The sequence below is a fragment of the Pristiophorus japonicus genome, chromosome 8 (assembly GCF_044704955.1).
Source record: "Pristiophorus japonicus isolate sPriJap1 chromosome 8, sPriJap1.hap1, whole genome shotgun sequence".
In the NCBI taxonomy this organism is placed as follows: Eukaryota; Metazoa; Chordata; class Chondrichthyes; family Pristiophoridae; genus Pristiophorus; species Pristiophorus japonicus.
In genome coordinates this window covers 226,607,282-226,634,268 of record NC_091984.1, presented here as the reverse complement: position 1 = coordinate 226,634,268, position 26,987 = coordinate 226,607,282, and the positions used below count along the sequence as shown (strand labels likewise).

General features: G+C 48.8%; 1 protein-coding gene across 1 annotated transcript in view; it reads right to left on the bottom strand.

Moving 5' to 3' along the window:
• The window catches only part of LOC139269259 (seizure 6-like protein), a 287,174-nt gene that overhangs the window by 110,159 nt on the left and 150,028 nt on the right, over nucleotides 1-26,987 (bottom strand). The window contains exon 15 of the mRNA XM_070888347.1: nucleotides 17,460-17,651. Within this exon, the coding sequence (XP_070744448.1) occupies nucleotides 17,460-17,651 (192 nt within the window). The remainder of the gene's footprint in view (nucleotides 1-17,459; nucleotides 17,652-26,987) is intronic.

The following is a 26,987-nucleotide window of genomic DNA, read 5'->3' as shown; positions in this document are numbered from 1 at the left end:
GTGATGTTATTTCCCTGTCACACAGTGCCGTTATCTCCAGTCACACAGTGACGTTATCTCCCTGTCACACAGTGCCGTTATCATCCTGTCACACAGTGATGTTATCTCCCTGTCACACAGTGATGTTATCTCCAGTCACACAGTGACGTTATCTCCAGTCACACAGTGACGTTATCTCCCTGTCACACAGTGACATTATCTCCCTGTCACAGAGTGACGTGATCTCCCTGTCACACAGTGACGTTATCTCCAGTCACACAGTGACGTTATCACACTGTCACACTGTGACATTATCTCCCAGTCACAGAGTGACGTTATCTCCCTGTCACACAGTGATGTTATCTCCCTGTCAAACAGTGATGTTATCTTCAGTCACACAGTGATGTTATTTCCCTGTCACACAGTGCCGTTATCTCCAGTCACACAGTGACGTTATCTCCCTGTCACACAGTGACGTTATTTGCCTGTCACACAGTGACTTTAGCTCCCTGTAACAGAGTGATGTTATTTCCCTGTCACAGTGACGTTATCTCCCTGTCACACAGTGACGTTATCATCCTGTCACACAGTGATGTTATCTCCCTGTCACACAGTGACGTTATCTCCAGTCACACAGTGACGTTATCTCCAGTCACACAGTGACGTTATCTCCCTGTCACACAGTGACATTATCTCCCTGTCACAGAGTGACGTGATCTCCCTGTCACACAGTGACGTTATCTCCAGTCACACAGTGACGTTATCACACTGTCACACTGTGACATTATCTCCCTGTCACAGAGTGACGTTATCTCCCTGTCACAAAGTGACGTTATCTCCCTGTCAAACAGTGACATTATCTCCCTGTCAAACATTGATGTTATTTCCATGTCACATAGTGCTGTTATCTCCAGTCACACAGTGACGTTATCTCCCTGTCACACAATGACGTTATCTCCCTGTCACACAGTGACGTTATTTCCTTGTCACACGGTAACGTTATCACACTGTCACACAGTGACGTTATTTCTCTGTCACACAGTGATGTTATCTCCCTGTCACACAGTGATGTTGTTTCCCTGTCACACATTGACGTTATCTCCAGTCACACAGTGACGTTATCTCCCTGTCACACAGTGACGTTATTTGCCTGTCACACAGTGACTTTAGCTCCCTGTCACAGAGTGACGTTATCTCCCTGTCACACAGTGACGTTATCTCCCTGTCACACAGTGATGTTATCTCCCTGTCACACAGTGACGTTATCTCCAGTCACACAGTGACGTTATCTCCAGTCACACAGTGACGTTATCTCCCTGTCACACAGTGCCATTATCTCCCTGTCACAGAGTGACGTGATCTCCCTGTCACACAGTGACGTTATCTCCAGTCACACAGTGACGTTATCTCCCTGTCACACAGTGCCATTATCTCCCTGTCAAACAGTGACGTTATCTCCCTGACAAACAGTGATGTTATTTCCCTGTCACATAGTGCTGTTATCTCCAGTCACACAGTGATGTTATCTCCCTGTCGCACAGTGACGTTGTTTCCCTGTCGCACAGTGACGTTATCTCCCAGTCACACAGTGATGTTATCTCCAATCACACTGTGATGTTATCTCCCTGTCACACAGTGACATTATTTCCTTGTCACACAGTGACGTTATCTCCCTGTCACACAGTGACGTTATCTCCCAGTCACACAGTGATGTTATCTCCAGTCACACAGTGACGTTATCTTCCTGTGTCAGTGACGTTATCTCCCCGTTACACAGTGACATTATCTCCCTGTCACACAGTGACGTCATCTGCCTGTCACAGTGACGTTATCTCCCCGTTACACAGTGACATTATCTCCCTGTCACACAGTGACGTTATCTCCCTGTCACACAGTGACGTTATCTCCCTGTCACACAGTGACGTTATCTCCCAGTCACACAGTGATGTTATCTCTAGTCACACAGTGACGTTATCTTCCTATTTCAGTGACGTTATCTCCCCGTTACACAGTGACATTATCTCCCTGTCACACAGTGACGTTATCTCCCTGTCACACAGTGACGTTATTTGCCTGTCACACAGTGACTTTAGCTCCCTGTCACAGAGTGACGTTATTTCCCTGTCACAGTGACGTTATCTCCCTGTCACACAGTGACGTTATCATCCTGTCACACAGTGATGTTATCTCCCTGTCACACAGTGACGTTATCTCCAGTCACACAGTGACGTTATCTCCAGTCACACAGTGACGTTATCTCCCTGTCACACAGTGACATTATCTCCCTGTCACAGAGTGACGTGATCTCCCTGTCACACAGTGACGTTATCTCCAGTCACACAGTGACGTTATCTCCAGTCACACAGTGACGTTACCTCCCTGTCACACAGTGACGTTATCTCCCTGTCACACAGTGACGTTATCACACTGTCACACTGTGACATTATCTCCCAGTCACAGAGTGACGTTATCTCCCTGTCACACAGTGATGTTATGTCCCTGTCAAACAGTGACGTTATCTTCAGTCACACAGTGATGTTATTTCCCTGTCACACAGTGCCGTTATCTCCAGTCACACAGTGACGTTATCTCCCTGTCACACAGTGACTTTAGCTCCCTGTAACAGAGTGATGTTATTTCCCTGTCACAGTGACGTTATCTCCCTGTCACACAGTGACGTTATCATCCTGTCACACAGTGATGTTATCTCCCTGTCACACAGTGACGTTATCTCCAGTCACACAGTGACGTTATCTCCAGTCACACAGTGACGTTATCTCCCTGTCACACAGTGACATTATCTCCCTGTCACAGAGTGACGTGATCTCCCTGTCACACAGTGACGTTATCTCCAGTCACACAGTGACGTTATCACACTGTCACACTGTGACATTATCTCCCTGTCACAGAGTGACGTTATCTCCCTGTCACAAAGTGACGTTATCTCCCTGTCAAACAGTGACATTATCTCCCTGTCAAACATTGATGTTATTTCCATGTCACATAGTGCTGTTATCTCCAGTCACACAGTGACGTTATCTCCCTGTCACACAATGACGTTATCTCCCTGTCACACAGTGACGTTATTTCCTTGTCACACGGTAACGTTATCACACTGTCACACAGTGACGTTATTTCTCTGTCACACAGTGATGTTATCTCCCTGTCACACAGTGATGTTGTTTCCCTGTCACACATTGACGTTATCTCCAATCACACAGTGACGTTATCTCCCTGTCACACAGTGACGTTATTTGCCTGTCACACAGTGACTTTAGCTCCCTGTCACAGAGTGACGTTATCTCCCTGTCACACAGTGACGTTATCTCCCTGTCACACAGTGATGTTATCTCCCTGTCACACAGTGACGTTATCTCCAGTCACACAGTGACGTTATCTCCAGTCACACAGTGACGTTATCTCCCTGTCACACAGTGCCATTATCTCCCTGTCACAGAGTGACGTGATCTCCCTGTCACACAGTGACGTTATCTCCAGTCACACAGTGACGTTATCTCCAGTCACACAGTGACGTTATCACACTGTCACACAGTGACATTATCTCCCTGTCACAGAGTGACGTTATCTCCCTGTCACAAAGTGACGTTATCTCCCTGTCAAACAGTGACGTTATCTCCCTGACAAACAGTGATGTTATTTCCCTGTCACATAGTGCTGTTATCTCCAGTCACACAGTGATGTTATCTCCCTGTCGCACAGTGACGTTGTTTCCCTGTCGCACAGTGACGTTATCTCCCAGTCACACAGTGATGTTATCTCCAATCACACTGTGATGTTATCTCCCTGTCACACAGTGACATTATTTCCTTGTCACACAGTGACGTTATCTCCCTGTCACACAGTGACGTTATCTCCCAGTCACACAGTGATGTTATCTCCAGTCACACAGTGACGTTATCTTCCTGTGTCAGTGACGTTATCTCCCCGTTACACAGTGACATTATCTCCCTGTCACACAGTGACGTCATCTGCCTGTCACAGTGACGTTATCTCCCCGTTACACAGTGACATTATCTCCCTGTCACACAGTGACGTTATCTCCCTGTCACACAGTGACGTTATTTGCCTGTCACACAGTGACTTTAGCTCCCTGTCACAGAGTGACGTTATTTCCCTGTCACAGTGACGTTATCTCCCTGTCACACAGTGACGTTATCATCCTGTCACACAGTGATGTTATCTCCCTGTCACACACTGACGTTATCTCCAGTCACACAGTGACGTTATCTCCAGTCACACAGTGACGTTATCTCCCTGTCACACAGTGACATTATCTCCCTGTCACAGAGTGACGTGATCTCCCTGTCACACAGTGACGTTATCTCCAGTCACACAGTGACGTTATCTCCAGTCACACAGTGACGTTATCACACTGTCACACTGTGACATTATCTCCCTGTCACAGAGTGACGTTATCTCCCTGTCACAAAGTGACGTTATCTCCCTGTCAAACAGTGACGTTATCTCCCTGTCAAACATTGATGTTATCTCCCTGTCACACCGTGCTGTTATCTCCAGTCACACAGTGACGTTATCTCCCTGTCACATAGTGACGTTAATTCCCTGTCACACAATGACGTTATCTCCCTGTCACACAGTGACGTTATTTCCTTGTCACACGGTAACGTTATCACCCTGTCACACAGTGACGTTAATTCCCTGTCACACAGTGATGTTATCTCCCTGTCGCACAGTGACGTTATTTCCCTGTCACACAGTGATGTTATCACCCTGTCACACAGTAACGTTATCTCCCTGTCACACAATGACGTTATCTCCCTGTGACACAATGACGTTATTTCTTTGTCACACGGTAACGTTATCATCCTGTCACACAGTGACGTTATTTCCCTGTCACACAGTGATGTTATCTCCCTGTCACACAGTGACGTTATCTCCAGTCACACAGTGACTTTATTTCCCTGTCACAGAGTGACGTGATCTCCCTGTCACACAGTGACGTTATCTTCAGTCACACAGTGATGTTATTTCCCTGTCACACAGTGCCGTTATCTCCAGTCACACAGTGACGTTATCTCCCTGTCACACAGTGACTTTAGCTCCCTGTAACAGAGTGATGTTATTTCCCTGTCACAGTGACGTTATCTCCCTGTCACACAGTGACGTTATCATCCTGTCACACAGTGATGTTATCTCCCTGTCACACAGTGACGTTATCTCCAGTCACACAGTGACGTTATCTCCAGTCACACAGTGACGTTATCTCCCTGTCACACAGTGACATTATCTCCCTGTCACAGAGTGACGTGATCTCCCTGTCACACAGTGACGTTATCTCCAGTCACACAGTGACGTTATCACACTGTCACACTGTGACATTATCTCCCTGTCACAGAGTGACGTTATCTCCCTGTCACAAAGTGACGTTATCTCCCTGTCAAACAGTGACATTATCTCCCTGTCAAACATTGATGTTATTTCCATGTCACATAGTGCTGTTATCTCCAGTCACACAGTGACGTTATCTCCCTGTCACACAATGACGTTATCTCCCTGTCACACAGTGACGTTATTTCCTTGTCACACGGTAACGTTATCACACTGTCACACAGTGACGTTATTTCTCTGTCACACAGTGATGTTATCTCCCTGTCACACAGTGATGTTGTTTCCCTGTCACACATTGACGTTATCTCCAATCACACAGTGACGTTATCTCCCTGTCACACAGTGACGTTATTTGCCTGTCACACAGTGACTTTAGCTCCCTGTCACAGAGTGACGTTATCTCCCTGTCACACAGTGACGTTATCTCCCTGTCACACAGTGATGTTATCTCCCTGTCACACAGTGACGTTATCTCCAGTCACACAGTGACGTTATCTCCAGTCACACAGTGACGTTATCTCCCTGTCACACAGTGCCATTATCTCCCTGTCACAGAGTGACGTGATCTCCCTGTCACACAGTGACGTTATCTCCAGTCACACAGTGACGTTATCTCCAGTCACACAGTGACGTTATCACACTGTCACACAGTGACATTATCTCCCTGTCACAGAGTGACGTTATCTCCCTGTCACAAAGTGACGTTATCTCCCTGTCAAACAGTGACGTTATCTCCCTGACAAACAGTGATGTTATTTCCCTGTCACATAGTGCTGTTATCTCCAGTCACACAGTGATGTTATCTCCCTGTCGCACAGTGACGTTGTTTCCCTGTCGCACAGTGACGTTATCTCCCAGTCACACAGTGATGTTATCTCCAATCACACTGTGATGTTATCTCCCTGTCACACAGTGACATTATTTCCTTGTCACACAGTGACGTTATCTCCCTGTCACACAGTGACGTTATCTCCCAGTCACACAGTGATGTTATCTCCAGTCACACAGTGACGTTATCTTCCTGTGTCAGTGACGTTATCTCCCCGTTACACAGTGACATTATCTCCCTGTCACACAGTGACGTCATCTGCCTGTCACAGTGACGTTATCTCCCCGTTACACAGTGACATTATCTCCCTGTCACACAGTGACGTTATCTCCCTGTCACACAGTGACGTTATTTGCCTGTCACACAGTGACTTTAGCTCCCTGTCACAGAGTGACGTTATTTCCCTGTCACAGTGACGTTATCTCCCTGTCACACAGTGACGTTATCATCCTGTCACACAGTGATGTTATCTCCCTGTCACACACTGACGTTATCTCCAGTCACACAGTGACGTTATCTCCAGTCACACAGTGACGTTATCTCCCTGTCACACAGTGACATTATCTCCCTGTCACAGAGTGACGTGATCTCCCTGTCACACAGTGACGTTATCTCCAGTCACACAGTGACGTTATCTCCAGTCACACAGTGACGTTATCACACTGTCACACTGTGACATTATCTCCCTGTCACAGAGTGACGTTATCTCCCTGTCACAAAGTGACGTTATCTCCCTGTCAAACAGTGACGTTATCTCCCTGTCAAACATTGATGTTATCTCCCTGTCACACCGTGCTGTTATCTCCAGTCACACAGTGACGTTATCTCCCTGTCACATAGTGACGTTATTTCCCTGTCACACAATGACGTTATCTCCCTGTCACACAGTGACGTTATTTCCTTGTCACACGGTAACGTTATCACCCTGTCACACAGTGACGTTAATTCCCTGTCACACAGTGATGTTATCTCCCTGTCGCACAGTGACGTTATTTCCCTGTCACACAGTGATGTTATCACCCTGTCACACAGTAACGTTATCTCCCTGTCACACAATGACGTTATCTCCCTGTGACACAATGACGTTATTTCTTTGTCACACGGTAACGTTATCATCCTGTCACACAGTGACGTTATTTCCCTGTCACACAGTGATGTTATCTCCCTGTCACACAGTGACGTTATCTCCAGTCACACAGTGACTTTATTTCCCTGTCACAGAGTGACGTGATCTCCCTGTCACACAGTGACGTTATCTCCAGTCACACAGTGACGTTATTTCCTCGTCACACTGTGATGTTATCTCCCTATCACACAATGACGTTATCTCCCTGTGACACAATGACGTTATTTCTTTGTCACACGGTAACGTTATCACCCTGTCACACAGTGACGTTATTTCCCTGTCACACAGTGATGTTATCTCCCTGTCACACAGTGACGTTATCTCCAGTCACACAGTGACGTTATCTACCTGTCACACAGTGACATTATCTCCCTGTCACAGAGTGACGTGATCTCCCTGTCACACAGTGACGTTATCTCCAGTCACACAGTGACGTTATCTCCAGTCACACAGTGACGTTATCACACTGTCACACTGTGACATTATCTCCCTGTCACAGAGTGACGTTATCTCCCTGTCACAAAGTGACGTTATCTCCCTGTCAAACAGTGACGTTATCTCCCTGTCAAACAGTGATGTTATTTCCCTGTCACATAGTGCTGTTATCTCCAGTCACACAGTGAAGTTATCTCCCTGTCACACAGTGACGTTATTTCCTTGTCACACGGTAACGTTATCACACCGTCACACAGTGACGTTATTTCTCTGTCACACAGTGATGTTATCTCCCTGTCACACAGTGACGTTATCTCCAGTCACACAGTGACGTTATCTCCCTGTCACACAGTGACGTTGTTTGCCTGTCACACAGTGACTTTAGCTCCCTGTCACAGAGTGACGTTATTTCCCTGTCACAGTGACGTTATCTCCCTGTCACACAGTGACGTTATCATCCTGTCACACAGTGATGTTATCTCCCTGTCACACAGTGACGTTATCTCCAGTCACACAGTGACGTTATCTCCAGTCACACAGTGACGTTATCTCCCTGTCACACAGTGACATTATCTCCCTGTCACAGAGTGACGTGATCTCCCTGTCACACAGTGACGTTATCTCCAGTCACACAGTGACGTTATCACACTGTCACACTGTGACATTATCTCCCTGTCACAGAGTGACGTTATCTCCCTGTCACAAAGTGACGTTATCTCCCTGTCAAACAGTGACGTTATCTCCCTGTCAAACATTGATGTTATCTCCCTGTCACACCGTGACGTTATCTCCAGTCACACAGTGACGTTATCTCCCTGTCACACAGTGACGTTATTTGCCTGTCACACAGTGACTTTAGCTCCCTGTCACAGAGTGACGTTATTTCCCTGTCACACAGTGACTTTAGCTCCCTGTCACACAGTGATGTTATTTCCCTGTTACACAGTGACTTTAGCTCCCTGTCACACAGTGATGTTATCTCCAGTCACACAGTGACGTTATCTCCCTGTCACACAGTGACGTTATCTCCCAGTCACACAGTGATGTTATCTCTAGTCACACAGTGATGTTATCTTCCTATTTCAGTGACGTTATCTCCCCGTTACACAGTGACATTATCTCCCTGTCACACAGTGACGTCATCTCCCTGTCACAGTGATGTTATCTCCCTGTTACAGTGACATTATCTCCCTGTCACACAGTGACGTTATTTCCCTGTCACACAGTGACGTTATTTCCCTGTCACACAGTGACGTTATCTCCCGGTCACAGTGAAGTTATCGTCCCATTACACAGTGACATTATCTCCCTGTCACAGTGACGTTATCTCCCTGTCACACAGTGATGTTATCTCCCTCTCACACAGTGATGTTATCTCCCTGTCACACAGTGACGTTACCTCCAGTCACACAGTGACGTTATCTCCAGTCACACAGTGACGTTATCTCCCTGTCACACAGTGACGTTATCACACTGTCACACTGTGACATTATCTCCCTGTCACAGAGTGACGTTATCTCCCTGTCACACAGTGACGTTATCTCCCTGTCAAACAGTGACGTTATCTCCAGTCACACAGTGACGTTATTTCCCTGTCACACAATGACGTTATCTCCCTGTCACACAGTGACGTTATTTCCTTGTCACACGGTAATGTTATCACACCGTCACACAGTGACGTTATTTCTCTGTCACACAGTGATGTTATCTCCCTCTCACACAGTGATGTTGTTTCCCTGTCGCACAGTGATGTTTTCTCCCTGTCACACAGTGACGTTATCTCCAGTCACACAGTGACGTTATCTCCCTGTCACACAGTGACGTTATTTCCCTGTCACACAGTGACGTTATCTCCCTGTCACACAGTGACATTATCTCCCTGTCACACAGTGACGTTATCTCCAGTCACACAGTGACATTATCTCACTGTCACACAGTGATGTTATCTCCCTGTCTCACAGTGACGTTATTTCCCTGTCACAGAGTGATGTTATCTTCCTGTCACACAGTGACGTTATTTCCCTGTCACACAGTGATGTTACCTCCCTGTCACACTGTGACGTTATTTCCCTGTCACACAGTGATGTTACCTCCCTGTCACACTGTGACGTTATCTCCCTGTCACACAGTGACGTTATCTCCCTGTCACACAGTGACGTTATCTCCCTGTCACACGGTAATGTTATCACACCGTCACACAGTGACGTTATTTCTCTGTCACACAGTGATGTTATCTCCCTGTCACACAGTGATGTTGTTTCCCTGTCGCACAGTGATGTTTTCTCCCTGTCACACAGTGACGTTATCTCCAGTCACACAGTGACGTTAACTCCCTGTCACACAGTGACGTTATTTCCCTGTCACACAGTGACGTTATCTCCCTGTCACACAGTGACATTATCTCCCTGTCACACAGTGACGTTATCTCCAGTCACACAGTGACATTATCTCACTGTCACACAGTGATGTTATCTCCCTGTCTCACAGTGACGTTATTTCCCTGTCACAGAGTGATGTTATCTTCCTGTCACACAGTGACGTTATTTCCCTGTCACACAGTGATGTTACCTCCCTGTCACACTGTGACGTTATTTCCCTGTCACACAGTGATGTTACCTCCCTGTCACACTGTGACGTTATCTCCCTGTCACACAGTGACGTTATTTCCCTGTCACACAGTGACGTTAGCTCCGTATCACCCAGTGGCGTTATCTCCAGTCACACAGTGACGTTATTTCCCTGTCGCAGAGTGATGTTATCTTCCTGTCACACAGTGACGTTATTTCCCTGTCACACAGTGATGTTACCTCCCTGTCACACTGTGACGTTATTTCCCTGTCACACAGTGATGTTGCCTCCCTGTCACAATGTGACGTTATCTCCCTGTCACAGAGTGACGTTATCTCCCTGTCTCACAGTGACGTTATTTCCCTGTCACAGAGTGATGTTATCTCCCTGTCACACAGTGACGTTATTTCCCTGTCACACAATGACGTTATCTCCCTGTCACAGTGAAGTTATCGTCCCGTTACACAGTGACATTATCTCCCTGTCACACAGTGACGTTATCTCCCTGTCACAGTGATGTTATCTCCCTGTCACACTGTGACGTTATCTCCCTGTCACACAGTGATGTTATCTCCCTGTCACACGGTAACGTTATCACCCTGTCACACAGTGACGTTATCTCCCTGTCACAGTGACGTTATCGCTCTGTGTCAGCGACGTTATCTCCCCATTACACAGTGACATTATCTCCCTGTCACACAGTGATGTCATCTCCCTATCACAGTGACGTTATCTCCCTGTCACACAGTGACATTATCTCCCTGTCACAGTGAAGTTATCGTCCCGTTACACAGTGACATTTTCTCCCTGTCACACAGTGACGTTATCTCCCTGTCACAGTGACGTTATCTCCCTGTCACAGTGTGACGTTATCTCCCTGTCACACAGTGATGTTATCTCCCTGTCACACAGTGACGTTATCTCCAGTCACACAGTGATGTTATCTCCCTGTCACACAGTGATGTTATCTCTCTGTCACACAGTGATGTTATCTCCCTGTCACAGAGTGACGTTATTTCCCTGTCACACAGTGACATTATCTCCCTGTCACACAGTGACGTTATTTCCCTATCACACAGTGACGTTAGCTCCTTGTCACACAGTGACGTTTTCTCCAGTCACACAGTGACGTTATTTCCTTGTCACACTGTGATGTTATCTCCCTGTCACACAGTGACGTTATTTCCCTGTCACACAGTGAATTTATCTCCAGTTACACAGTGACGTTATCTCCCTGTGACAGCGACGTTATCTCCCTGTCACACAGTGACGTTATCTCCCTGTCACACAGTGACGTTATCTCCCTGTCACAGTGAAGTTATCTCCCTGTCACACTGTGACGTTATCTCCCTGTCACACAGTGATGTTATCTCCCTGTCACACGGTAACGTTATCACCCTGTCACACAGTGACGTTATGTCCCTGTCACACAGTGATGTGATCTCCCTGTCACACAGTGACGTTGTTTCCCTGTCGCACAGTGTTGTTTTCTCCCTGTCACACAGTGACGTTATCTCCAGTCACACAGTGACGTTATCTCCCTGTCACACAGTGACGTTATTTCCCTGTCACACAGTGACGTTATCTCCCTGTCACACAGTGACGTTATCTCCAGTTACACAGTGACGTTATCTCCCTGTGACAGCGACGTTATCTCCCTGTCACAGTGAAGTTATCGTCCCGTTACACAGTGACGTTATCTCCCTGTTACACAGTGACATTATCTCCCTGTCACACAGTGACGTTATCTCCCTGTCACAGTGACGTTATCGCTCTGTGTCAGCGACGTTATCTCCCCATTACACAGTGACATTATCTCCCTGTCACACAGTGATGTCATCTCCCTATCACAGTGACATTATCTCCCTGTCACACAGTGATGTCATCTCCCTATCACAGTGACGTTATCTCCCTGTCACAGTGAAGTTATCGTCCCGTTACACAGTGACATTTTCTCCCTGTCACAGTGTGACGTTATCTCCCTGTCACACAGTGACGTTATCTCTCTGTCACACAGTGACGTTATCTCCAGTCACATAGTGACGTTATCTCCAGTCACACAGTGACGTTATGTCCCTGTCACACAGTGAGGTTATCTGCAGTCACACAGTGACGTTATCACACTGTCACACTGTGACATTATCTCCCTGTCACAGAGTGACGTTATCTCCCTGTCACACAATGACGTTATCTCCCTGTCAAACAGTGACGTTATCTCCAGTCAAACAGTGACGTTATCTCCCTGTGACACAGTGACGTTATCTCCCTGTCACACAGTGACGTTACCTCCTGTCACACAGTGACGTTATTTCCCTGTCACACAGTGACGTTACCTCCAGTCACACAGTGACGTTATCTCCCTGTCACACAGTGACGCTATCTCCCTGTCACACAATGACATTATTTCCCTGTCACACCGTGACGTTATCTCCCTGTCACACAGTGACGTTATCTCTCTGTCACACTGTGACGTTATCTCCCTGACACACAGTGACGTTATCTCCCTGTCACACTGTGACGTTATCTCCCTGACACACTGTGACGTTATCTCGCTGACACACAGTGACGTTATCTCCCTGTCACACTGTGACGTTATCTCCCTGACACATAGTGACGTTATCTCCCTTTTACAAAGTGACGTTAGCTATCTGCCATTTTGACACTGCGCCTCTTCGCAATGAAGCACCTCGCTAACATTAATTAGCATTAATTAATATGAGAACCTTCCTGCGTGAAAGTCATTTTGATGAAGAACATTTTCTTTTCAGCTGTTAATTTGACTTCTTCTACCTCTTCATGGCCCAATCGCAATTAACAGGCCTGTCATGTATCTCCTCGGAGAATACGTTAAATTGGATTTTTATCAGAATTATTCATGAGATATGAGACTTTCACAGATTCAATATTCAAATGCAAGTGCATTTTTTTTCATTCCAAAGGGTTCGTGTCTGCTTCTTCTCCCTTCCTTGCCCCACTTCAAGGTACTCACTCATGTTGGTGCTTAGTTCCACAGCCACTGCTCCACCTCGCACAAGTGGCCATTTTGGACTGTGAGTGGTTCAGTATTCTACTGGGCAGTGTATATAACAATTGAGCCACAGGGTGAGCAATACTACCAACATCCCAATGAAGAACCATTTTAAATTCTGGGGGCCGAAATTCGGCCAGTGACATTTAGGGGCAGTAACCGAGGCGAGGCGGGACTTCCTGCCCCCAGCGCGGAAGTCCCTTCCCAGCTGCGAAACTGGGGATACCGCCCCCGAGGGGAACTGGAGCGCAATGGCGCGCGCTCCACTTCCTCTCGGGGGAGGGACTGGGCCGCTAACCACGGGGAATTTACCAGCGCTACGCGTAGTGCTGGCGGGAGCACAGGGCCCTCAACTTCCGTTAAAAGGCAGGGCCCGCTGCGAGCTCTGCAGTGGGGCGAGGGGCCACCGTTTCACCACCGGGCAGCGGGGTGCCATGGCAGCAGCCTGGTACGGAACCGGATATCCCGGCGGCAACATGGCGGCACGGACCCCGCGAATCCGACATTGTAAAAAAAAAATTGCGCGCAGCACCACCCCGTTAATTTTCGCCCCGGCAGCGCGAGCGGAGTGCGCCTCGGTTCATGACCCGCAAAGCTGGCGTGGGCACTGCCCACGGCGACCACTCCGGGCGCTACCGATGTTTGGCTCCGGGGCCAAAACAGGTCGCGGCGCACAGCGACGACGTGGGCGCTATCGGCAGGAGCGAGGTGCTACCGGCTGGCGCCGCCGCTAACTCGCGTTGAATATCGCGGGAGGCGGCAGCCGCTCCACACCCCTGGCGAGAAATCCTTTGCGCCCCGTTAACGCCCCCCCCAACGGAGGCGTGAGCGGGAGGCGCAAGCAACGCAATTTCTCCCCCTGATGTCATGGCTGAATGGAGTGCCTGATACTTGGTTAATAAATATATTTTTTTAAATTCAAAAGTAGAAGTCAATTTGAAATTTGGAGCAGAGGGACTTTGATGAGCAGATACACAGGTCAATGAAAGTGGCAGTAGATAAGTGAAGTCATTGAAAAGGCAATCAGGATCCGTTTGTAACGAGAGGCACCGAACATAAAAGTAAGGAGGTCGTGTTGAACTTGTACAAGGCCATAGACCACTTCCGCCATACTGCTGCATGTAGCTTTGGACCGCCTCTTATGGAAAAGATAGGAAAGTAATGGAAAATGTGCAGTGCAATTTTAAGTAGGATATTACCAGGGTTGAGGGGCTGCAGTTATGAGGAGACACTTTGAGAAGTTAGAGCTTTCAGAGCTGAGAATGCTAAGGAGTGATTTGATAGAGGTCTTCAACAATATGAAGGGTTATGATGAGGTAAATTCTGATAAATTGCTTCCACTGGTTAGATAAAAAGAAAAGAATGACTTGCATTTATATAGCACCTGTCACGACCACCGAATGTCTCAAAGCGCTTTACAGCCAATGAAGTATAGTCACCATTGTAATGTATGAAATGTGGCATACAGGTAGCGCACAGCAAGCTGCCACAAACAGCAATGTGATAATGACCAGATAATCTGTTTTTTAGTGATGTTGATTGAGGGATAAATATTGGTTAGGACAGCGGGGAGAACTCCCCTGCTCTTCTTTGAAATAGTGCCATGGGATCTTTACGTCCACCTGAGAGGGCAGACAGAACCTCGGTTTAATATCACCATCCGAAAGACGGCACCTCCGACAGTGCAGCACTCCCTCAGCACTGCACTGGAGTGTCAGTCTAGATTTTTGTGCTCAAGTTCCTGGAGTGGGACTTGAACCCACAGCCTTCTGACTCAGAAGCGAGAGTGTCACCCACTGAGCCACAGCTAGTAACGAGAGGATATAAATTTAAGGTAATCACAGAAAGAATGAATGATTGCACAGTGAATGGTTGGACTTAGTGCTCTGCCACAAACTGTTAAGCTTCATTCATAAATTCTTCATTAAAAGGGAACTCTTAAAATGGTCATAGGCAGAATTGGAATAAGACAAGGTGAGCCAATCACCACAGCGGATTTGATGGGCTGAAAGACGTGTTTCTGTGCTGTGACACTAATTCATTCCTGGAGTTAGTCACCATTACCATAGGATTATCGAAGCACTGACCACACTTAACCAGCTCCGTTGGGCGGCCCATATTGTCCACATGCCCGACACGAGACTCCCAAAGCAAGCGCTCTACTCGGAACTCCCACACGGCAGGCGAGCCCCAGGTGGCCAGAGAAAACATTTCAAGGACACCATCAAAGCCTCCTTGATAAAATGCAACATCCCCACCGACACTTGGGAGTCCCTGGCCAAAGGCTGCCCTAAATGAAGGAAGAGCATCCGGGAGGGCGCTGAGCACCTCGAGTCTTGTCGCCGAGCGCGTGCAGAAAACAAGCGCACGCAGCGGAAGGAGCGTGCGGCAAACCAGTCCCACCCTCCACCCTTTCCTTCAACGCCTGTCTGTCCCACCTGTGACAGAGACTGTAATTCCCATATTGGACTGTACAGTGACCTGAGAACTCACTTTTACAATGGAAGCAAGTCTTCCTCGATTTCGAGGGACTGCCTATGATGATGATGCATCAAATTTCTCTCTCTACTGCTTTTTAACAGGCATTAATTAACCTGTTCATTTTAAATCGCTAATTGTTTTTAAGAAAGACTTTAATCGAGACTGAAGTCCTGTGGCAAATCCGTAATGGAAGATTATTTTTGCTCTTGAGTTTAACACAAGGTTCTACATATATTCCCAGAGACAGAAGATGCAAAATACACACCACATCTTACAATAGCATTTTTTGCCCCTGAAGGAAACAGCTCAAGAATATTCAAATTTAAAGCAACTTATGTGTTTCTTTGTGACTAAGCATTGGTGCTAAATTTAAACGGGCCCTGAGCAGAGTACGTATTAACCGGAATTGACTGTAGTGTGATGCAATTTTATCAGACATCTAGCTGACTACATGATTAGAAGCAGTGTATTAGACTAAAAGGAAAATAGAGGGGCAGGGGAGGGGAGGGGAAGGAAGATAGGGGGAAGAGGGAGGGGAGAGGAGGGGGAGGCATGGGGAGGGAGAGAGGGGCAAGGGAAGAGGCAGAGAGGGGGAAGGGGAGAGGCAGAGAGGAGGAAGGGGAGGGGAGGTATGGAGAGGGAGAGAGGGGAGAGGGAGAGAGGAGTAAGGGAGAGAGGGAGGGGCGGGCGGGTGGGAGAGAGGGGAATATGGAGCAGAGAGATGGGAGGGGAAGGGAGGGGAGGAAGGGAGAGGGCTATTGGGGAAGGGAGGGGGAAGGGAGGTGGAATGGGGACTATAGGGAGGGGGAGGGAAGAGAGGGGAAGGCTGAGGGAGGGAGGATGAAGGGGGAGTGGGGAGGGGGAGGAGGGGGCAAAGGACTTCATAGAATCATCGAAATGTATAGCATGGAAGGAGGGTTTCTGCCTCTACCACCTTTTCAGGCAGTGAGTTCCAGGCCCCCACCATCTTCTGGGTGAAAAAAGTTCTCCTCAGCTCCCCTATTGACTTCTCTGTTGAAGGAAATATGTCCTTCCTATCCATTCGATCTCGGCCCCGCAGAACGTTATACACCTCAATCAAGCCTAGATATCCATAGCGGGGTTCCTGTCTCCTTTCTACCTTTCTACCAATTATTTTAAGTCTATGTCCTCTAGTTATTGACTTCTCTGTTGAAGGAAATATATCCTTCCTATCCATTCGATCTAGGCCCCTCAGAACATTATACACCTCAATCAAGTCTCCCCTCAGCCTCCTCTGTTCCAAAGAAAACAACTCCAGTCTATGCAATCTTCCCTCATAGCTAAAATTCTCCAGTCCTGGCAACACCCACGTAAATCTGCTGTGTACCCTCTCTAGTGCAGTCACATCCTTCCTGTAGAATGGTGACCAGAACAGTACGCAATTCATGTCCAATTTCTCCTCTCACCAGATGACGACAATTGCATCACCCCAACCACTGCCTTGGCTGAGATAATATAACTCACAATAAAGCATGAACAGAGCCTGGAACCTCGCTGCTCCTTGCGGCTAAGCAGGTGTTGCTTTTACTAACTCAGCCGTTGCGGAGGGTGGGGGGGTAGGAAGTTCAAACAGCAATTATAATCATGCTTCGAAAATTCTGTCCCAGTTCTCTTTGACTTACGTGCACAAAGTGGTAGCCTAGATGTCCATAGCGGGGTTCCTGTCTCCCGGCTGTAGCATGTTACCAGCGCGTTTCCATCCAGTATGAAGCCTGGGTCACAGCTGAACTGTATTGTGGATCCCACCAGAAGCTTGGTGTCCGATATGGAGCGGCTGGAGTGTTTGACCTCCCCAGGGTCTGTGCAGTACATAACTGAAGAGAGAGAGAGACAGAGAGTTTACACCTTAAAAAGCAAATGAGCTATATGCACCTTTAGTCAAATAATTTATAGCGTATGCTTCTATTAGGACATAGAACTAACTCACACCAAGTCCCGCTCACCCATCACCCCTGTGCTCGCCGACCTACATTGGCACTTGATTTCAATATTATCATCCTTGTTTTCAAATCTCTCCATGGCCTCGCCCCTCCCTATCTCTGTAATCTCCTCCAGCCATTTTTTAAATCTCATAATACTCCTGTGAAGCACCTTGGGATGTTTCATTCCGTTAAAGGCGCTATATAAATACAAGTTGATTTTGTTATTGTAGCAACAATGACAAATGACCTTTTGGCCAATTTAACCCCTGCAACTTCCACAGAGTACCTACAATATACCCTATTGTTCACCCTCCCCTGCTTGTTCGATTTTCTGAGGGATAGTTCTCCATAAATACTGCTTGATTCCCAATGACAATCCACCAAATATACATCCTCGCATCTCTACTAGACACCCTGGCGTTTCATCGACCTGACAACCTTCCTTCCCCTTCGCATGGAGCCGTGGTATGTGCTGCTTTTATCGGTAAGAAACAAAGACTTGGATTTACATAGTGCCTTTCATGACCACCGGACATCGCAAAGCGCTTTACAGCCAATGAAGTACTTTTGGAGTGTAGTCACTGTTGTAATGTGAGAAACACAGCAGCCAATTTGCACACAGCAAGCTCCCACAAACAGCAATGTGATAATGACCAGATAATCTGTTTTTGTCATGTCGACTGAGGGATAAATATTGGCCAGGACACTGGGGAAAACTCCCCTGCTCTTCTTCGAAATAGTGCCATGGGATCTTTGACATTCACCTGAGAGAGCAGACGGGGCCTCGGTTTAACGTCTCATCTGAAAGACGGCACCTCCGACAGTGCAGCAGTCTCTCAGCACTGCACTGAAGTGTCAGCCTAGATTTTTGTGCTCAAGTCCCCTGGAGTGGGACTTGAACCCACAACCTTCTGACCCAGATGTGAGGGTGCTACCCACTGAGTCACAGTAATGCCAGCACCATTGACTGGCAACACACTCTCACCGATAATCCACGTCCACCTCTTACGTTTGTGCTGGGGAAAGAAAAAATCAAGCAGAGGGACAAAGTGCTTCTGATGATTCGCACTTAGTACAGCATCTGGGGACGATGGGGCGGAGGGGAAGATCATCATCATCTTAGGCATTCCCTTGGAATCGAGGAAGACTTGCTTCAACTCTTAGTATGAGTTCTTGGGTGGCTGAACCGTCCAATACGAGAACCACAGTCCCTGTCACAGGTGGGACAGATAGTCGTTGAGGGAAAGGGTGAGCAGGGAGTCTGGTTTGCCGCACGCTCCTTCTGCTGCCTGCGCTTGATTTCTGCATGCTCTCGGCGATGAGAGCTGTGCTGCTGAGCGTTTAATCTTTCTGCCCGCTGCTTCTGCTCCAATATTTCGGCTGTCCCCAATGATAAATTCAGCCGCAGCCCATGTTATGTTTCTCCCCCCGCCGCCCCCCCGCCCCCACCCCGCTCTATTGCATGGAAGTGATTCAATCCTCAGCATGTGATAGGAAAGTGAACTCATTCACAATCGTGAAGTGATTCATTGCTCGAAAGCCACAACAACAACTTGTGTTTATATACAACAACAACTTGTATTTACATAGCGCCTTTAATGTAGTAAAACGTCCCAAGGCAGTATAAGACAAAAAATTTGACACCGAGCCACATAAGGAGAAATTAAGGCAGGTGACCAAAAGCTTGGTCACAGAGGAGCGTCTTGAAGGAGGAGAGAGAGGTAGAGAGGCGGAGAGATTTAGGGAGGGAATTCCAGAGCTTTGGGCCTAGGTAACAGAAGGCACGGCCACCAATGGTTGAGCGATTACAATCAAGAATGCTCAGGAGGGCAGATATCTCGGGGGTGGTGGGGCTGGAGGAGATTACAGAGATAGGGATGGTGCGAGGGCCATTTGAAAAGGAAGATAAGAATTTTGAAATCGAGGCGTTGCTTAACCGGGAGCCAATGTAGGTCAGCGAGCACAGGGGTGATGGATAAACGGTACATGGTGGAATTAGGATACAGGCAGCTGAGTTTTGGATGACCTCAAGTTCACTAACTGAAATGTTTAATATTTCTTACTCGGAATGTTTATTGATTTTTATTGTTCTTATTAAGGTTGGTGATTGAAATACCACAGAACGCAATCACTTTCTGTTCCACATTGAGTGATGGATCTGATCCCAGAAAGGAAGCAACTTGCTTTCTCATTAGCACTCCTCACATGCAAGAGGACATCTCTGAATATTATCTTAAAGTTATCTTTTACTCGGCTGAAACCCGTGTCCCTTTGCCCGACTCCCACTGTTTATTTCAAAGGTAGTTTTCTGGATTAAACATTTTCACACCATTTAGCATCTTATGTACCTCTATAAGATCACCTTTATAAGAAAGTACAGAGCAATCTCCCCCCATTTTTTGGGAGGGGGGGGTGCGATGTTCCTTTAACGGGCTGCATGGCCCATTCAATAAAAGTCCCGTTGGAAAAGCGCGGGACCTCCAGACAGCCACCGCTGCACAGCTTAACGGGAACATACAGAAGAAATAGGAGCAGGCATAGATCATTTGGCCCCGCGAGCCTGCTCTGTCATTCAATATGATCATGGCTGGTCTGATCATGGACTCAGCTCCACTTCCCATAACCCTTTACTCACTTATTGCTCAAAAATCTGTCTATCTCCGCCTTAAATATATTCAATGTCCCAGCTTCCACATCTCTCTGGGGCAGAGAATTCCACAGATTTACAACCCTCTGAGAGAAGAAATTCCTCCTCATCTCAGTTTTAAATGGGCGACCCTTTATTCTATGTCTCCTGTTTTAGTTTCCCCTATGAGTAGAAATATCCTCTCTGCATCCACCTTGTCGTGCCCCCTCATTATCTTATGTGTTTCGATACGATCAGCTCTCATTCTCCTGAACTCCAATGAGTATAGGCCCAACCTACTCAACCCTTCTTCATAAGTCAACCCCCTCATCTCCGGAATCAACCTAGTGAACCTTCCCTCATAACTCAGACCCCTGATGCTAAGGATGAGCCTTGTGGCTCTCCTCTGCACTGTCTCCCGTGCTTGAATATCCTCCTTGTTTCTTGGCAGTGCTCAAGGTGTGGTCTAACCAGAGCCCTGTACAGTTTAATCACAACTTCCTCTGACTTGTATTCTACTGTTTTGACCATAGTTCAACATCTCATTGACTTTGTTGACTGCTACTCTGCATTGGCTGGATACGTTAAGCGTTGAGTCTACTAGGACTCCAAAGTTTCAATTTCATCCGTAACTATTTCAATTCCATTGCCTGCATGCAGCAAGACCTGGATGACATTCAGGCTTGGGCTGATAAGTGGCAAGTAACATTCATACTACCAGGCAATACTAGTGCCAGGCAATGACTAACTCCAACAAGAGAGCATCTAACCATTACCCTTTGACATTCAATGGCATTACTATCATCAAATCCCCTACCATCAATATCCTGAGGAGAGGGAGAGGTCACCATTGACCACAAACTCAACTGGACCATAACATAAATACTGTGGCAACAAGAGCAGGTCAGAGGCTGGGTATTCTGCGGCGAGTGTCTCACCTCCTGACTCCCCAAAGCCTTTCCACCATCTACAAGTCAGGAGTGTGATGGAATACTCTCCACTTGCCTGGATGAGTGCAGCACCAACAACACTCAAGAAGCTCGACACCATCCAGGACAAAGCAGCCCGCTTGATTGGCACCCCATCCACCACCTTCAACATTCACTCCCTCCACCACCGGCGCACCGTGGCTGCAGTGTGTACCATCGACAAGATGCACTGCAGCAACTCGCCAAGGCTTCTTCGGCAGCACCTCCCAAACCCGCGACCACTACCACCTAGAAGGACAAGGGCAGCAGGCGCATGGGAACACCAACACCTGCAAGTTCCCCTCCAAGTCACACACCATCCTGACTTGGAAATATATCACCGTTCCTTCATTGTCGCTGGGTCAAAATCCTGGAACTCCCTCCCTAACAGTGCTGTGGGAGCACCTTCACCACACGGACTGCAGCTGTTCAAGAAGGCGGCTCACCACCACTTTCTCAAGGGAAATTAGGGATGGGCAATAAATGCTGACCTTGCCAGCAATGCCCACAACCCAGGAACAAATAAAAAAATAAATAATGGATTACACATGTTGCCCATTTCCCTGCCCAGGTGCAATGCTTTACACTTGTCTGCGTTAAATTTCATCTATTTTGTTTGGCTCAATCACTAATATCTGACTGCCTCCTTTAATTCCAATGCCTTCCTAGTTTGCATAAGAACATAAGAATTAGGAACAGGAGTAGGCCATCTAGCCCCTCGAGCCTGCTCCGCCATTCAACAAGATCATGGCTGATCTGGCCGTGGACTCAGCTCCACTTACCCGCCCGCTCCCCGTAACCCTTAATTCCCTTATTGGTTAAAAATCTATCTATCTGTGACTTGAACACATTCAATGAGCTAGCCTCAACTGCTTCCTTGGGCAGAGTATCATCTGCAATTTGACCAGTTTGCATTGTGCTTCTGAATCCAAGTCACTGATGTTAATTAGAAACGGGAGTGGTCCCAAACCTGAGCCTTGGGGTAGCACCCCCCCAGCACTTCTCCACCCTGATGTTGCTCCTTTGTTAGTGCATTTTTCCTCTCCCCTTCAGCCAATTTCTTATCCATACCCACATTTTGCCTTGAATCCCCACAGCTTTGAGCTTAATTAGTAACCTTTCATGTGGAACTGTATCACATGCCTTCGGGAACCCTAAGTACGCATGGTCATAGGGTTCCGTACGGTTGACTGGGGCTGTCAGTTCCTCAGAAATCAACGAGAAACTGAACCCAGCTGTCTGTTGGGTTCACATCATTTTAATCGGCCGCTATTTCCCTGGAGTTCTGCACTTAGCCATGTAGGGAACTTCAGGAGAGAACCTCAATGCTGCACTGTCAGTCTACAGCCTGATCAACCTTCCCTTTAAGCTGTGCAGCTGCTCAGCTCTCTGCAGGTCCCGTGCAGCCGGTAAGCCAACATTTAAATAGAAAAAAATGCGCATGCGTGGAATTGTGAAGGGGCCGCCGCATGGGCCAAAAAACAAATTACAACAACAACGTGTGGTAATATAGCGCCTTTAACGTAGTGAAACCTGCCAAGGCATTTCACAGGAGTATTATGAGATAAAAAATTTGACACCGACTGAGCCACATAAGGAGAAATTAGCCATCATCATCATAGGCAGTGCCTCGGAATCGAGGAAGACTTTCTTCCACTCTTAAAATGAGTCCTTAGGTGGCTGAACAGTTCAATATGAGAGCCACAGTCCCTGTCACAGGTGGGGCAGATAGTCGTTGAAGGAAAGGGTGGGTGGGACCGGTTTGCCGCACGCTCCTTCCGCTGCCTGCGCTTGATTTCTGCACGCGCTCGGCGACGAGACTCGAGGTGGTCAGCGCCCTCCCGGATGCACTTCCTCCACTTAGGGCGGTCTTTGACCAGGGACTCCCAGGTGTCAGTGGGGATGTCGCACTTTATTAGGAAGGCTGTGAGGGTGTCCTTGTAACGTTTCCTCTGCCCACCTTTGGCTCGTTTGCCGTGAAGGAGTTTCTTTGGGAGTCTCGTGTCTGGCATGCGAACGATGTGGTCTGCACAGGGGAGCTGATCAAGTATGGTCAGTGCTTCAATGTTGGGGATGTTGGCCTAGTCGAGGACGCTAATGTTGGTGCATCTTTCCTCCCAGAGGATTTGTAAGATCTTGCGGAGACATCATTGGTGGTATTTCTCCAGCAACTTGAGGTGTCTACTGTACATGGTCCATGTCTCTGAGCCATACAGGAGGGCAGGTATTACGACAGCCCTGTAGATCATGAGCTTGGTGGCAGGTTTGAGGGCCTTGTTTTCAAGCACTCTTTTCCTCAGGCGGCCGAAGGCTGCACAGGCACACTGGAGGCGGTGTTGATTCTCGTTGTCAATGTCTGCTCTTGTTGATAAGAGGCTCCCGAGGTATGGGAAATGGTCCACGTTGTCCAGGGCCGCGCCGTGGATCTTGATGACTCGGGGACAGTGCTGTGCGGCGAGGACAGGCTGGTGGAGGATCTTTGTCTTACAGATGTTTAGCGTTAGGCCCATGCTTTTGCACGCCTCAGTAAATACGTCGAATATGTCCTGGAGTGCAGCCTCTGTATGTGCGCAGATGCAGGCATCGCCCGCGTACTGTAGCTCGCCGACAAAAGCTTGGTCAAGGAGATAGGTTTTATGGAGCATCTTGAAGGAGGAAAGAGAGGTAGTGAGGCGGAAAGGTATAGGGAGGGAGTTCCAGAACTTGGGGCCTCGGCAACAGAAGGCATGGCCACCGATGGTGGAGCGATTATAATCAGGGATGCTCAGGAGGGAATTAGAGGAGCGCAGATATCTCGAGGGGGTTGTGGAACTGGAGGAGATTACAGAGTTAGAGATTGCACATCACACTGCTCCATTGTCACTCTGCACACAAGGGGCTTTCTCACCATCCCTCCTGAAGGTATCAGTAAGTGCTGGGGTTACAGTTCACATCTCACACAGTGGCAATGGAAGAAGTTGGGCCCCTTGAGCAGTCCACGGTAGTGTTGACTACATCAAATCACACATTCCAGGCAAAGTGTTGGGTGACTATTATCCTGCCACTTCCTGCGGTGGAACTATGAATCTTGCTAATGCCATCGGATGGTGCGACATATTGATGACATTAATATATGCGTTGGGCCCAGGCAATCCAATAGCCCCAGGTGCAGGAACAGGAAAATCCACCCATAGTATTCATTAAAGCGCCATTGACATTTACTGGCCTGTATCACTAGAGGTGATCCAAAACGCAGCTGCCCGTGTCCTAACTCGCACCAAGTCCCGCTCACCCATCAGCCCCTGTGCTCGCTGACCTGCATTGGCTTCTGGTTAAACAAAGTCTCGACATCAAAATCCTTATCCTTATTTTTCAAATCCCTCCATGGCCTCACCCCTCCCTATCTCTGTAATCTCCTCCAGCCCCACAACCCCCCGAGATATCTGCGCTCCTCTAATTCTGCCCTCCTGAGCATCCCTGATTACAATCGCTCAACCATTGGTGGCCGTGCCTTCAGCTGCCTGGGTCCCAAGATCTGGAACTCCCTGCCTAAACCTCGCCACCTCTCTACCTCTCTTTCCTCCTTCAAGACACTCCTTAAAACCTACCTCTTTGACCAAGGTTTTGGTTACCTGTGCTAATTTCTACTTTTGCAGCTCGGTGTCAAATGTTTATCTCATAATCTCATGTTTATCTCATGTGAAGCTCCTTGGGACGTTTCACTATGTTACAGGCGCTATATAAATAGATGTGCCTATTTGTACTAATAAAATGGCTGCCGTGACTCTGATTGGCTCTCCATTATCACATGACCTTTTGCTGATTGGTTCCCTTGGAGGATAAGCCACACCTTGAAGATTCTCTGGAATGTGGAAATGGAACCGCCCAGCCCAAGTTCTGACTGACTTTGCAAATTGTAATTTGATCCATTCTGACTTTTGAAGCCATAGAGGACAGATCTCGAACAACCCAGCAAAAGCCTCCCAAGTTCCAGCTGATGTCCCTTACCCCAGCGCAAGTGCTGTATTCCCCAGCTGAAGTCCATTACCCCAGCTCAATTGCATGACCCTGCCACCATAAATGGGGCATTGTGTGGGTCATGGATTGTTAACAGGTTTATTGGGTATGAAGTGAATAGTGACAGTGTCGTGACTTCTGGATTTTATCCACTTCAACAATGTCCCTGATGCACCAAGCTTTCTGAGAAACATATTCAGTCTTCCCTGAGTCCCCTCTCTCCCCTCTCTCCGCATCCCCCCGTGCCCCCTCCCCCCCGTGTGTCTCTCTCCCCCTCTGCTCCTCCCTCCCCGCCACTTCACTCTCTCCCTCCACCCCTCTCTCCCCTGCCGCCTCTCTCTCTCCTGCCCCTCTCTCTCTCCCTGCCGCCTGCCACCCCTCTCTCTCTCCCTGCCGCCTCTCTCTCTCCTGCCCCTCTCTCTCTCCCTGCCCCTCTCTCTCTCCCTGCCGCCTGCCACCCCTCTCTCTCTCCCTGCCGCCTCTCTCTCTCCTGCCCCTCTCTCTCTCTCCCTGCCCCTCTCTCTCTCCCTGCCGCCTCTCTCTCTCCTTGCCTCCTCACTCTCTCCTGCCCCTCTCTCTCTCTCCCTGCCGCCTCTCTCTCTCCTGCCCCTCTCTCTCTCTCCCTGCCGCCTCTCTCTCTCCCTGCCGCCTCTCTCTCTCCTGCCCCTCTCTCTCTCCCGCCTCTTTCTCTTCCTGCCGCCTCTATCTCTCCTGCCCCTCTCTCTCTCTCTCCCGCCCCTCTCTCTCCCTGCCGCCCCTCTCTCTGTCTCTCCTGCCGCCTCTCTCTCCCTGCCGCCCCTCTCTCTCTCTCCCTGCCGCCCCTCTCCCTGCCGCCCCTCTCTCTCTCTCTCCCTGCCGCCCCTCTCCCTGCCGCCCCTCTCTCTCTCTCTCCCTGCCGCCCCTCTCCCTGCCGCCCCTCTCTCTCTCTCCCTGCTGCCCCCCTCTCTCTCTCTCCCTGCCGCCCCTCTCTCTCTCTCCCGTCCCTCTCTCTCTCTCCCGCCCCTCTCTCACTCCTGCCCCTCTCTCTTTCTCCCGCCCGCTCTCTCTCTCCCTGCTGCCCCTCTCTCTCTCTCTCTCGCCGCTCTCTCTCTCTCCCGCCCCTCTCTCTCTCTCCATGCCGCCTCTCTCTCTCCCTGCCGCCTCTCTCTCTCCTGCCCCTCTCTCTCTCTCTCCCTGCCGCCTCTCTCTCTCCTGCCCCTCTCTCTCTCTCTCCCGCCCCTCTCTCTCTCCCTGCCGCCCCTCTCTCTCTCTCCCGTCCCTCTCTCTCTCTCTGCCGCCCCTCTCTCTCTCTCCCGCCCCCTCGCTCTCTCCCTGCTGCCCCTCTCTCTCTCTCTCTCCCGCCGCTCTCTCTCTCCCGCCCCTCTCTCTCCCTGCCGCCCCTCTCTCTCTCTCCCGTCCCTCTCTCTCTCTCTCTGCTGCCCCTCTCTCTCTCTCCCGCCCCCTCGCTCTCTCCCTGCTGCACCTCTCTCTCTCTCTCTCCCGCCGCTCTCTCTCTCTCCCGCCCCTCTCTCCCTGCCGCCCCTCTCTCTCTCTCCCGCCCCTCTCTCTCTCTCCATGCCGCCTCTCTCTCTCTCTCTCCATGCCGCCTCTCTCTCTCTCTCTCTCCCTGCCGCCCCTCTCTCTCTCTCCTGCCCCCCT